General features: G+C 26.0%; 1 protein-coding gene across 7 annotated transcripts in view; it reads left to right on the top strand.

The window, feature by feature from the left end:
- Positions 1-15,600, top strand: part of rg (A kinase anchor protein rugose) — a 268,765-nt gene that overhangs the window by 164,686 nt on the left and 88,479 nt on the right. For 5 of the 7 annotated variants that reach the window (XM_089227915.1, XM_089227913.1, XM_089227916.1 and 2 more), the window contains 14 exons: positions 4,202-4,297; positions 4,411-4,532; positions 5,223-5,349; positions 5,455-5,574; positions 7,382-7,528; positions 8,130-8,264; positions 9,870-10,010; positions 10,152-10,285; positions 10,642-10,855; positions 10,930-11,152; positions 11,222-11,356; positions 11,426-11,624; positions 12,305-12,413; positions 15,459-15,540. In XM_089227915.1, the coding sequence (XP_089084041.1) occupies positions 4,202-4,297; positions 4,411-4,532; positions 5,223-5,349; positions 5,455-5,574; positions 7,382-7,528; positions 8,130-8,264; positions 9,870-10,010; positions 10,152-10,285; positions 10,642-10,855; positions 10,930-11,152; positions 11,222-11,356; positions 11,426-11,624; positions 12,305-12,413; positions 15,459-15,540 (1,984 nt within the window). The remainder of the gene's footprint in view (positions 1-4,201; positions 4,298-4,410; positions 4,533-5,222; positions 5,350-5,454; positions 5,575-7,381; positions 7,529-8,129; positions 8,265-9,869; positions 10,011-10,151; positions 10,286-10,641; positions 10,856-10,929; positions 11,153-11,221; positions 11,357-11,425; positions 11,625-12,304; positions 12,414-15,458; positions 15,541-15,600) is intronic. The other 2 variants (XM_089227918.1, XM_089227914.1) reach the window with 1 other exon arrangement.

Raw genomic sequence — 15,600 nt, forward strand, 5'->3', positions numbered from 1 at the left:
ATTTTAAAATTCTTTAGATTTTTTTACTACACAAGTACAGAGTATTTGTGTAAATTAACGATAATTAGCGTATAATTATTTATCTATAAAGACTTTGGTGTGTCAAAATCAAAATTTGAACGAGCAGTTTTTATAAACCATTTTTAACGGCTTTAATCTCTTACATTTAGTATAACAGAGTTTCTATTAGATACCTTCATCATTATTAAAAAATAAATATGTTCTGAATAATTTATAGTAAAATAATAAGGCGTGGTTCTGATTTTAAAAACGTGGATTTGTGTCGTCGTAGGACACTGTTTAAGTAAGTACCTCAAATGAGTCTCAAGAATTTGAAAAACTGCAGGTCCAGTTATAGATTGCAAAATTCCAAAAAAACAGAATTTGAATGAATTCATTATTAAAAGAGAAGGTGAGCATGCTTGGTGAATCATCCTGTATAAATAAACCATATAATATATATACAATAATGGTTCGATCGTATAGGTATTCATCGAATACAGCATCAGTCATTGAGTTTTATTGAGATTCCTGTGGCATCGAACTATTGAATATATACACCTATACCTCACGTAACCTTTAATATTATACACTTAATTCTAGCATATATATATATATATATATATATATATATTTATATGTCCGTTGTGTGTGTATGTGTGTGTGTTTCGAGTGTTTGTATTCGATCGACCCAAATGACTGTTGCAATTTTTCATCTGGGGCGTTACAACATATATATATATATATAAATAAATGTAAGTACTTAATACTTAAATCCGTCGTTTGGAATGGCTATCTCGTTTTCACGTCTGATTCGACGTTCCGAATAAACGTTTACTATATAATAGAGCTAGAGATATCAATACTGGCGTGTATTATTAGCGTAGCGCTTTCTGGTGTCGGGTTTTTTTGTATCAGACAGACATCGTGTTATTCCAGTACAATATAAATTGCACTCCAAATGTATTGAACATTCAATATATGCGCGGGTACACACCTAATAACTTTAGCATAATCCCAATAATGCATTTAGAGTTAGTACATTATTTCAACATACCACGTCCAACATCTATACCTTTTTTTCATAAAAACATAAATTTTGTTAGGTAAATTTTTTATTTAATAATACTTCATGAATACCTACTGCATACCTGTTATATTATTCTTTTACGCGTTATATATATGTTTTTAAATTTACGTTACTAGGTATCTTTATAAAAGAAAAAAAAATATATATATACTCGTATACAAATGTGGTAGGTATAGGTATATATAATAATATTTTTCTGTGTAATATATGTTTATCAGTCATCGGTGGGATTTATATTTTACCACATTCGGTATAGTGCCATATTATTTATTCCAAATCTTTTATTTTAATTTTTTAATTTAAATTAATTTAAATCTAAATCATTTGAACACACTGAGCAGTTTTGTAGATAATTATATAGTTTAAGATAGTGTTCCAAAAGTTACTCATATATCTATAACCCGTACATCCATTAAAAATAAGTATTTATAATATATCCACACATTGAGAATTTGATTGTTTTTAGATTTTTAAAAACCTTAAGCACAAAAACGTATTAAATTCGTTTTTCTTAAATATTTTTAATATCATATTTAGGTGTTATTATTTACAAATAAGAATCAATAAACTAAATTCAACAGAAAGTAAAGTATATAAAATAAGTTTTTCGAATGCGGTTTTATCGGTTTAATTACCTTTTTTTTTTTTTTTTTTTTTTTTTTTTCCTTATGGTATCGAGGACTGGAGGAGGAACTATGGTGCCAGTACTTCTCCTCCAGCCCCCATCGTACGGTTTAATTACCTACTATATGAGTTGTATCGAAATATTAAACGTTCATCATTAAATTCAATTACATTTTAGTTCTGTATCGTTTAATGTTCTACGGTTGATTATTGTAAATCACTTTTAATAAGTTTTACCTGTGGAAAATTGTTTTGCGCTCTTAGTCAATATTATATATTACGCTTTCGATGGGTTAAGTTGTTGGTTCACGTAGTTCTTATTATTAACTGCTATTATTTAAATACATCGCCAGTATATTATCATCTCTCGTCGCTATTAAATATTATAAAAACGACGAGTTCATTTATAAATTAATTTAGGAAGCTATCTATAGTTATGTTTAATTTCAGAGTTGTCGTTATGTACTACTGCATGTTCCACTCTTATTATTTTCTTATTCCTTATTTCTATATGGGAGAGAGAGAGAGAGAGAGAGAGAGAGAGAGAGAGAGAGAGAAATAGATAGTTAGTTTCCCTACAAACGAAATATAATTTGAATAAATAATAATTTATATTTATTACTTAACACTATATTATAAATTGTATTTAAAAATTAAATTTACCTTCATGAATCATGTTTATAAAGCAATATAAAATATTTGTTACATCAATATACAATATGATGATGGGTATGCACTATAAAATATTAAAATGTATGAAACATATTATAGTTGTATTAAATTATTATTGTCTGAAATAAGATTAAGTAATCACACATCAAAATTCAATATTGTAAGCCCATAATACATACGCTTATATTTGGCAGACAATAAAATAGTTCACGTATCGAAAAAATATGTTTACGGTGATCGCAGTTCATATAATATTTTTATACACTAAATACTTAATTTTGTTACAAGCTAATAACCTTAGCAGTTGAAGCTGTACCATGAATATAAAAAAATATATATATTTTTTTATAAAATTACAATTTACACAATATTATAGTATATACATATCGTATCTAACTGTTTTATGATTTTAAAATTAGAAATAATTAGTGTATATACCATTATATACCATTTTGAAAAAGGTACGTGTTAAGTATATAAATTATATTTTGTGGATCTATTGTGCTTCATGTTATAAATCAAAAATGTCTCAGCGATTGTTTTAAAGGACTTTACGCCACAATTTATTGTTTCTGTATATCCCACTTGCTAGTGTAATATATACGTTTTGTATTTTCAAAACTATAAGTTTTTGGTTATAAACGTTAGGTTGTATAACGTATAAAACATTAAGAAAAAAATTTGATTTATGTATGTTCCTAATATTTTGTCTTACGCATACCTAACATAATAATATGCTTCTATAGGTACAATATATATTATATATATATATATATATATATATTACCTATATAGGAACTTAAATTTATTTATTGGAAATTGTATTCGTAAGTTTATGAGTTCGATGAAATGATAACACTTTTTGGCAGTTTAGAGATATAAATTTCATTAATGTATTGAAAGAAGAATATTTCAAAAGAAAAAAAAATTGCTTTTCTGTGGATTTATCTATTTGTTGTGAGCCGCTTTTTTTATGGTAAATAATTGCATTTTTAATTTTAATTTAATATTTACATCAAACAATTTAATTAATTTTTATCCAAAATTAGGTATTTTGGTTTGTCAGTCTTATACTTAAAAAATTCCTAACTGTAATGTTTTCTTATATATAAGTACACATTATTATAGTCTTCGTATACTAATTTTTTACACGAATATTTTTAAATCTTAAAATCAATAATTATTAAGATTGTTGCTCAAAAAAAAAATATAAAAATGAAACTTGTGTTTTATTCTTTATTTAAGTAGATATTAAAGTGTACATTTTTTATGCACTAAACAGTAAATAGTACCTATATAAAAAAAACTTGTTGGTTCCCTTTTAAATATTATATTTTTTTCAGTGTCTGATTATTATTATTATTATTATTATTAATATTCTTTCAATCTACATAATAAAATGAATTGGTGTATTAGAAGAAAAATAATATAGTACATATTATGTTACGTATAAATTTACTACCCTGGCTGCTGAAGTTTTTCGATCAATAATTATGATAAAACTGTTATAAAATAGGAGATATAGTAAATACAGTTATCTCGTTATTGTTAATCTCTATTTTACAATGGTATAATAAAGTATGTATTTTTGCACAATGATATGAATATATTATTGTTGTCCTGTTTTCGCGATGTCATTAATAAAATGTAAACGATATGTCTCGTGGAAATAAATTCGAATCTCTCGTGACCCGCGTCACCTCAAAACCAGCTAGATTTTACGAATGCATGAGACTCATGAAAAGGAGAATGTATACGATATAACTATCTGTGGAGAAAACGACGTAATTGATGATTTCCCTTGTGTGTTTACAGCCAAAACACTCCACCAAGCTCTTGAACGTTTTGCGACAGATGCCGCAAAGGAATGGTCCGGATGTCTTCTTCAGTTTTCCCGGAAAAAAAGGATCGGTAAGCGACAACTTACCACGGCGCGTATATGTGTTCGACGTTGTCTGGATTATTTGTTTATTTATTTATTTATTTATTTTTTTTTTTTTTAACTTATTCGTTTTATTTCTCAGGCCATTGTTCTGCCGCCGTTAGCGAAATGGCCATATGAAAACGGCTTTACGTTTTGTACGTGGTTTAGACTGGATCCCATCAATTCGGTGAACATTGAACGCGAAAAACCGTATCTATACTGGTAATGATTGGAAACTATGCGGTTTTATAATACCAATACTACTTTATTACCTACCTATTTTCTAAACGAATTGTCGTCGTTTTTTTTTTTTTTTTGTATTCAATTATTATTTTTCCCAACACAAAAGTCATAATTAGTGATGGGAATCATTCGAATATCAGTATTCGATGCTACAACACAATATACGTAACGAAAATTATTGGTTTAAGTTTTCACGCAACACAAAATGTTTTATAATAATATTATATGGCGCATAAAGGCCTGCGAGAAGTGGATTCGAAGCCAGCGATGTTTACTATTTGACAAGGAAATTTATTAAAATCCAAAAATAAAAATTGTGCAAAATACTGGAATATTATAATTAAATTATTAATAATAATGTATAATAAGTTACAACAAAAAAATAATAAGTAAACAAATGGTAACTACGAACAGCAGGTACCTGCAAGATAAGAACTATTTTCGTATTTAGGTCGATTAATCATTGACATACATTATCTTTAGTTGTGTAGATATGAATTAATTATTAATAAATAATAAATAATAAATAGTATAAAAAGCTTGCCATGGAAAAACGGATAAAAAAAATTAGGTATTGTAGCATCGAATACTGATATTCGAATATTCGAATATAGGTATATTACATTACTAGACATAATATCATTATTATAACTCTCGCTACTTTTTCAGTTTCAAAACAAGTAAAGGCGTCGGGTATTCAGCGCATTTCGTGGGAAACTGTTTAGTGTTGACCTCCATGAAGATTAAAGGCAAAGGTTTCCAACATTGCGTAAAATATGAATTCCAACCCCGGAAGGTAAAATTGTGTTTCTCTATTGCGCCCGAACTGTACTCGTCGTTCAACGGGAAAATGTAAAATTGATATTGTACCTACATATGTATTTGTTTATTTATATTTCAGTGGTACATGATAGCCATTGTGTACATTTACAACAGATGGACGAAAAGCGAAATCAAATGCGTGGTGAACGGTCAACTGGCATCGAGTACAGAAATGGCCTGGTTCGTGTCTGCCAATGAGGTACGTTTAAATCATTACTGGTTATAAAATATGTTATTATTTATCATCATCACACCAACTCATAGCCACAACTAGGTAAATTTTTCTGGGATTCGGGGGGTTGGATTCCGGAATTGCTGTATTAATAGCACGATAGACCCTGATAATTCATATTTTAAACAAAAATATAATTAAAAAACTGAGGGAGGGCAAATGATTAAACTATAGAGTAATGACCTATATATTCGGTATTTCAGAATATCGGTTTACCACAATATCGACAATTAACGAAAATACTGTGTATTAATACTATGTATGCCTAAATTTATTTATTTATTTTCATATAATCATAGCGACATTATTTTATTATATTATACAAAGGAGTAAGGCAGTTGTCAGAAAAATGTATTTCACGAAGTGGTGGGCAGTGATACCTACGTTTAAAACCACACATATTATACGAAATAATTAAATTCAGCAAATAACCAAAAAATATAATATAATAACTAATAATTTTACAGCTTAAGTTTTACAAATTGTAATATTATAATAATATTAAAAATTGAGCGAATCAACCCAGACCACAATTATGTTCTGCTACCACTTATTCTGGAAATTTGAAAAGCAGTACCAGCTACTTTGATAAAATTGTAGTTGTAGATATGGTGTATTAGTGTATTACACATTTAAAAATAACAAACATAATTTTTATAGATTTTTCCAAAATATCTTTATCATTGAATTGTACAATATTTAAGAATTTCACAAAATAATAGTAAAACTTGTTGAATTTTTAGAACTGCACATATAGTACATATAATTTCAATACTTTTTACAATATATTCTATACGTATGGACAGCGATGGACAGTAATATAATGCAAATTACAAATTATTGTAACGAAATTCCTTTTGCAGTATCGCTGTATTAATTCATTATATTTTATTTAAATCAACACAATCGTATGTTACGCGATTAATAAAACTATTAAAAGATTTAATATTCATATCTATCTTGGAGATTAGAGAGTATTCAGTGTTTGTTTCATATTTAAGAATGTATCGTATAGTTATTCATAAATAGATCATATTTGATCTATTTTGATCATATTTGATCGTTTTTCGAATAATTATTATTATGCAAAATGTCTATGTATATTAAATTGTACAGGTAATTAAAAATTTTAATATCAATACTTAATTTTTTTTTCCTACGTTGGCAGCCCCACTTTTGCCAAAATTATTGAACTGGGCAATTCTTATAACTTTTCTGACAACTATATCCCCCCCCCCACCGTAATACGTATTGTAATTTCCGTTATATGTTATCAGCTGGTATATGATCATATTACTCCGGACCACGATTTAAGATAGTACCTATCTCAAATCATGCTCGGTACAAAAAACAATTTATTTTTAGAACTCTCGTTTGATTTGTGGTACGATATTTTATGTAATAATCATACCCAAGTATAACCAATAATACCGCAGATACCGGTAGTGAACAAATACCGGTTACCGGTTTCAAAATTTGAAATACCGTCAGCCCTTGTTAGAAGGGGCTCTACAGTCTACCAAGTATTGAAGTGAAGGAAGAATAACCTAACCTAACCCCCCCCCCCCCCTATGGGTCTGTGATTAATCTTAGCTAGAACTGAACAAAAATCTTGCATAATAATATATGCTATATACTGCGTGTACGCACGATAAGTTATGACAAGCGTCGTGCGCATCGCACGGCTATCTGTGTATTACAGTATTTCCCTGAATTTAATATTATTACATTTCATGACCTATGACCTAACTGTATTGTAATTATCATAAAACAGCCGTTCGACAAATGTTACATTGGAGCGACGCCGGAATTGGACGAAGACCGAGTGTTTTGCGGTCAAATGTCAGCCATCTATTTGTTTAGCGAAGCGTTGACAACTCACCAAATATGTGCCATACATAGATTAGGTCCAGGATATAAAGTTAGTATCTATACAGTTTATATTTTTAATTAAAAACTAATTATTTGGGAATTATACTTTTTTTAACGAGAAGGGTTAAACTAACTTTTTGTTTCTAACTGTACCTTCAACTCTCTAGAAATAGTTTTTGTAAAAATTAATGAAATTATGAATTACAAAACTTCTTTTGCACCGTTGATCAATGATTGGGATTTGGAATATGAGTAATGAATCGATATTTTGATTCTAAGTTGTATCGAGATTTATCGATGAACAAAAGTAATAAAAAAGAAAATAATATTTTTTGCTTATAGTTTTATTCATTTTAATTCATCGTAATATAATTATTATTTACCTACTTTTAAATATGTTTATCCTATAGGTACTTTATGTAATCATGTTAAACTTTACCTGATACTGCCCCAATCTCCATCATGCTTTTCATTTTTAATAAGACTTATAATGGTTTGCTTTATTAACATTAATGTTACTCTCTTATTTAACTAAAATATTAATGATTAGTTTAGTAGTTATTTTAATTCATTGTATGCCTTCAATTATATTATTTTTGTTCAAATATTTGTTTTATATTAATAATAGGTGTTAACTTATTTATTTTTAGTGCCAATTTCGTTTTGATAATGAATGCCATTTAAGTCTACCAGAGAACCACAAAAGGGTGAGTGATTTTAAGAATTTGAGCCAAACCCAGAATTCAGATATTTCTCGCATGCCCCAACACGCTGTCGATAGTTCTGTAAGAATTTTGTTTTGTTTGTTTTTTTATTATGCACTTTGTATTAATTAATTTTGTTTGTTTTTAGCTTCAGGTGATATATGGTTGTAAAATTGGGATTTAAATTACTGTAATATTTATCTTGTAGGAATTTTCATTTGGTATTTTTTAAAACTTTATTATTCATTTTTTCAAATGTAATTTCATATATCTATGATCAATAATCAAATTTTCTTTTTATTTGAAGGTTTATTTAATTACATGTTTTCATATAGTAAATAATTTATTTTATTTTTTATTATTATTTATTACTATTACAATTAAATGTTTATAAATTAAACTTTTTAAATAATCATTATTCTAAAACTTTGACTACCTATCAAATGATTTGAAAGTATAAGTAGAATGTTATTGTTATGCTTGATCATACATAGGGATGACATTTGGCTGCTTTTTTCTTTTACATAGATATACTATATTACTACATATTCTGCAAAAATTGATTTTCCAAACTCCTTATGAGACTTCAAAGGAGAATTTATAATGTATACTTTTATTTTCATATATGTTTAGTAAGTTTGATAATCTAATATTATAAACCACAAGAATCTTCAAAAAGTGATTCAATATTACTAAGATTTTCCAAGGTACAAAGAAAATATATATATAGTATCTATTTATCGATTGTAAAGAATAATATAATAGTATGTATATATATATATATAATTAGGACTAGAGCATGAACCAAATAAAATAATAATCCATTTCATTGCATCATTTTTAGTGAGTGAGTCATATTATTTTTCACTCCATTCAACAAAAACAATTTATCACTTTATACCCATCCTTTTATATCTAAATTCGTTAATTGATAATTTTCTATTATATTGAAATTTAGGTACATTTTATATGATTTACATCACATAAGTTGACAATATAGACTAAGCATAGTATATGTAAGGTGTCTACATAATGTGTAAGCTTTTGAGTTTTATTAAAAACATAATATATGCATATAATGTGTTTTAATTTAAGTATTGTTGCCATTGTTTTATTTTTGGTTGGGATTTTTATGTGCTTGTTTGTGTACCTATTTTTTTTTTTCTATAAATAGTTTTTCTATGCAATTCCATTAAAAGTATATATTTTACAATATATTATGAGCAATTTGTTCGATTATATTTTGACTTAAAGTATGCATTTCTTTTGAATTATTATCTACCTGCTTTCATTATTTAAAACTTATTATTAGAGTTGATAAGAAAAAAATAATGCTGTTTTGAACATTGAACATTGTAGGTAGGTAAATTACACTTTTTAATGGTAGTAATGTAGCATTAGGCATTTTATTTTATAGTCGTCCATTTTTGGTCTCCTTCAAATTATTATCAGTAGATAAAGTTATTTAATTTTTATTTAGAACAGTTTCATTTTTATTGGTACATTAAAAATAGGTTAATTAAATCAGAGGTGTGTATGGGACCAGTAAATACTGATCAATATAAAATATCTATATTGTTGTAGATGGTTCATAATATAAATTTATTTCTTAATTATATTGTTGATACTTATAGTTATACAAGTATATTAAATTTACATGTCATGTTAAATTAAATTTCATTTTAGGTTTTGTATGATGGTAAATTGTCAAATGCAATAGTATTCATGTATAATCCTGTAGCAACTGATGGCCAATTGTGTTTGCAATCAACCCCAAAAGGAAATGCATCATATTTTGTGCATACACCACATGCACTTATGTTACAGGTACTTCATTGTAATTTTATGTTATATGTATTGTTATTGTTTAAAAAAAAAACAGTTAAATATTCATTTTTAAATCATCTTCAGTAACTTGACAAAACTTATTTTTAACAAAATTGTTAATATTTTTTTTTTTTTTATCAGGATGTGAAAGCTGTCATTACGCATTCCATACATAGTACCTTAAACTCTGTTGGTGGTATACAGGTGCTTTTTCCATTATTTGCTCAACTTGATTTATCTGCAGAACCTATGGATAAAAAAGACGCTTCTATATGGTATGCATGTACCTTCAACTTTTTTTGTCTAACTCTAAATGTATTATATATTTAATTTCACTTTTAAAAATGAACACAGTTAATTTATTATTCAATTAGCTTTGTAAAGAAAATAACAAATAAAAAAGTCATCATCGTTTTTTTTTTTAATTTTAAATATGTTTTAACATAATAACATTCAATTTAAATAGAATTGTGAATAATATTTAATCCTAATTTAAAATTTTGTTAGTGTTTAATTAGTTTTTAATTCTGTTTTAACCAAAAATCGGATATTATAAATTAGTTAGCACACAATACAAATATGTTTAACTATAAAGATTTAGCTAAAAAATAAAAATTTTGAATTTTTTCAGTTGGAAGTTATTGGGTTTCATTTGTGATATGGTTGAAACTTCTCAAACAGTACAGCAACACATGATTCAAAATCGTGGATTTCTAGTCATTAGTTATATGTTACAAAGGTCATCTAGAGACCATTTAACACTGGAAGTATTGGGTTCATTCTTACGGCTCACAAAACACCTAGTCACCAGTCTTACACCTAACAATGAGTTACTACTGAAACAGGTAAATTAAAGTATTAAAAAAAAAAAATTAATAAGACCATATTTATAAATGAATTTTTATTTGATTTTGGTCAGCTCCTCGATCATATACTTTTCAACCCTGGTCTGTGGATATATACACCAACTCATGTACAAACTAGACTTTACACGTATCTGGCAACAGAATTCCTTTCAGACACTCAAATTTATTCTAATGTACGTCGAGTATCTACTGTACTGCAAACTGTACATACACTTAAATATTATTATTGGGTCGTGAATCCCAGGAATAAGAGTGGTATTATACCAAAAGGACTTGGTAAATATACAAACATCCTTAATAGTTCAAAATTTTAAAATGTTTAATAAAATATTATTTTTATTCTAGACGGCCCTCGGCCTGCTCAAAAAGACATATTGATTATAAGAGGTTACATTTTATTGTTTCTTAAGCAACTAATGATGTTAGGCGTAGGCTTAAAAGAAGATGAGCTTCAGAGTATTATTAATTACTTGACGACTGGTAAGAATTAATTTAAATTTAATAATAACTTATATTATAACTGATTTCATTTTTTACATGCGCTTATAGTTTGTGAAGATGAAAATCTACATGATGTTCTTCAAACTCTCATGTCTCTTATGTCTGAACAACCAGCATCAATGATTCCAGCCTTTGATGTAAAACACGGTGTACGATGTGTATTTAAACTAGTGGCATCCGAAAGCCAATTAATTAGACTTCAAGCACTCAAACTCTTAGGATTCTTCTTGAGTCGCAGTACACATAAGTAAGTTAAAGAATGTAAACATTATGTATTAGTTAGAAGTAATACAATTTATATTAATAGTGAAACATTCAAGGATCTCTATTTTTATACATATAATTGTTAACTGTGTTTAGTGTGTACAGATTGTAAATAATCTCTTTCTTAATAACAAAAAATGAATAAATCTATATATTAGTGACATAAAAATAAAATTCCCTCAACTAAAACATTAAATTTACATTTTATAGATATAATCAATATTATTTATTATCCATTTAAAGTGCATATTTTTTTTAGAAAAAAAAAAATGTTGCTGAAAGTTGATAAATGTCTAACCTGACCTATACATTGAAAAATAGAACAATGTTCTTATATATAGGTATAATACTTTTTTGTAAGTAATTCAAAACATTTTGGTAAAAAGCCAAGTTATTTTAAAATCCATAGTGAGATTTCAATAAAAATAATACAATGTAGCCAATTTTTTTTAAAATCTAATTTAATGTGTAATAAAGATTTTAAATACCTTGTACTCAAATCAAAAATATAAATTAAATTATATTAATTTAATTTTTTTTTATACAGCAGCTTTACAGTTTTATTTTTCTATGAAAAAATAAAAGACATTGACTAAGTCTTATATATTAAAAGGTGGAAATATTATATGAATAGTAATTATTATTATTGTTTTGTTATTTTAGAAGAAAATATGATGTGATGAGTCCTTATAATTTATATACTTTGCTGTCGGAACGTTTAATGTTAAATGAAGAAACTATTACTCTACCCACTTATAATGTTCTTTATGAGGTTAGTATGAAACAGTAATATTTTATTTTGTTAAAAAGACTACAACTGTTTCGAAACATTTATTTATACCTATTTAAATTATAATATAATTTAAATGATACATGTGAAAATATTGTAAATACTATAATATTATCATAACTAACTAATATTGTCACCCTACTATTATAGCTCAAATATATATCCAATCATCCCTATAAACATACAAGTAACAACTGTAATCACTATAGCTTATGCCCATAGATGTTGTATTCTTATGATCAGTAAAAAAAAAATTATGATTGTTATAATTACTGTTTATAAAACCAATAAACAATTGATCATAAAATATAAACATGTAGGTATACCTACTTGACCAATTCGATTCCAATATTCAGGTTTAAAATAAACTTGATGATTTATGATTAGGGTCTGGATTTATATGCTCTAAAAACCTCAGAAATAATCATTATAAAATATGCATTTATACTTTTATTATGCTAGAATATACTCTATAAAATAAAAAAGCGAATAAGTGAATGTTGCTCTGCTGTACAGTATATAGTTTACAAGTGGGTTACTGTAATGGATGGTATTAAATTTGAATTCAATAATAAAATATCATTGTATACAAAAAACTATTCTGAGTGGAGACGGTTTGTCAGTCTAGGATCTGTTATACTATATTGATTTATTGTTAATGTTTCAAAAGAAAAAAAATCTAGGTACCTATAAAATAAATTCCAAATTAATTAAATCAGATTCATTATGTGCCCGACTCACTCAGTCATTCATAATAGGTATTTATCATAAAGTAGGCATACTCTAGACATTTTAAGTGTCCACAAATAATATTTTTAAATTACCACAATATAACTAATATTGTTATTCTTGATTATTTAATATATAATTAAATCCAAATTCGGACTTCAAATAACTATAATAAAAAACCATGTTTGTATAGTTTTTAGATTTTTTTGGAGTAGAATTATCTACTTACGTGGAACCTTGTTTTAAATTTTTAATTCTTAGCTATGCAATTTAAACATTTAATAAATTTTTGATATCTAAAGAATTCGTAAATTTTCAATTTAATAAATTTGGTCAACATTTGAACTTTAAGTGTAAACTCATAAAGAAACTTGTATTGAATTTTAAAACCTTAGATTTAAAAAGATAAATTTTTATGAATTTTCTAAATCAAAATAAACTGCAAATTTTAACATATTTTGTCAAAATTTGAATTTAAATGCTTATTAAAAAAAATTGTGTCCATGTATTTAATATTTTTTAATTGTCATATTAACAATATATTAGGCATCAATCTTTATTTTAACAACTTATCATGTACACACACACACACAAAACTATTAAAAAAACACACATCGATCATTGTAAAATCAATAGATTCATCGCTCCGCTCAGAATCTAAAATATGCAAAAAAAAATATTGATTAAAAAAACTTTTTTATTTTAATTATTTTTATATATTTACTTAAAATTACACTTCTTTATTTATATGATTTATTTTTTGGCATTTTAAGTATAAATAAATTAAATTAAATTAAAATGATGTGCACTTGGATCACAAAAAACACAAGAAACAAACCTGGCTAATGTATGATTTACGAATCCTACTTATTAATTACTACTTGTTCCAATGGGACTCAATTAAAATAACAAAACAACTACATACAATTATATAGACTATAAATATAACTATAAACATGTTATTTTAATTAATTTAAACAAAATGTTATATATTATGCATTTAAAAACTAAAAAACCATATAATATATGCAATAAAAAATTGTAAAATATAGAAATATACATTGCACGTCAAAATATACAATAATAAAACTTTATATTTTGGATCTATTGATTACCTTTTAGCTTACCTAGCTATTTTTTGAACTGTTTAGAAAAAAACATGTAAATGCAGAGTTTAATCCATCAATTATATTTGATCAGAGATTAATCCATGCTCTAGTTATGATAATGAAGTCTTCTTAAGAAAATAATACGCTGAGTGATATAAATTGTTTTTTTTTTACCTACACAATTGCCACAGCGATAAAAGTTTTTATTGTTCAGAATACATTTCTATGTTATATTCCCTAGTGAATCATATTTATTATTTCGTTTTATAAGGTTTATATGATTTTGAAAATTATATAATAAAAACACTGTTCTGCTCAACTATTCAAGTGTTAGACCCCAGGGAACATTTCAATGGATCAATAAATTGGACCCCTTTTTTTTCTTACCGATTTTATAATACATACAATTTATTTAATAATTGCAATAACAACGTATACAGTTTGACTAGAAATGTGCCTAACAATAGTCAAGTCATTTTTTAATGTGTTAAAGTTGTTAACATTTTACTTGTAACGTTAAATTATTTCTTAAAATTAAAACATATCCATATATTTTTAATGATAAAATATATTAAATACATTTTTTGATATTGTACAGATGAAGTTGTGTTAACATTTGGTATTTTATGAAATTTATGTTTTTGAGGACTTAGTTTACTTCTCTCCTGAGCTGTTATGTAATTTTTTGGTGAAAAAAATTATTTAATTATCATAACATTTTTATTGTAAATGGGCTATATTAATATGTTTGTTAAAATATTAAATTGGGTTTTATAAATGTTATTTATGAAACTAAAATACATATTATATAATTTAAATCCATAACCCATGTGCTACTATATTTAACAAAAATTCAATTAAATTAATATATTTTAATAAATTGATCAATTATATAATTTAGAGCAATGATCATATTTCAGCTTTCAACATAATACTCATATTTTAAATAAATAAATAAAAACATGTTCAATAATAAAACAGTTGATTTACTAATACTATTATTATATAATAATTTATTAATAGTATACTCTGTTCAGCGAGAGAACACGTCACCCGCCAACCAAAACTGATTGACAATTGATTTCAATATCAGAGTGACACGAGTGGATGTACGGAATCAGTGTGTTCTTTCGCTGAACAGAATATTTAATTATCTATTCATTTGATATATTTATTTTGTTGTATTTAGATATTAACCGAACGAATAAGTCAACAAATACTTTATACTAGGCATCCAGAACCTGATAGTAATTGTAGATTAGAAAATCCTAGTAAGTGTTTTATTTTTCAATTATCTTGGTTTAATTCTTAATAATTATTTTATTTATATT

Source organism: Diuraphis noxia, unplaced genomic scaffold, assembly GCF_037042655.1.
Source record: "Diuraphis noxia isolate RWA-SAM2 unplaced genomic scaffold, SU_Dnox_SAM2 contig0004, whole genome shotgun sequence".
NCBI lineage: Eukaryota > Metazoa > Arthropoda > Insecta > Hemiptera > Aphididae > Diuraphis > Diuraphis noxia.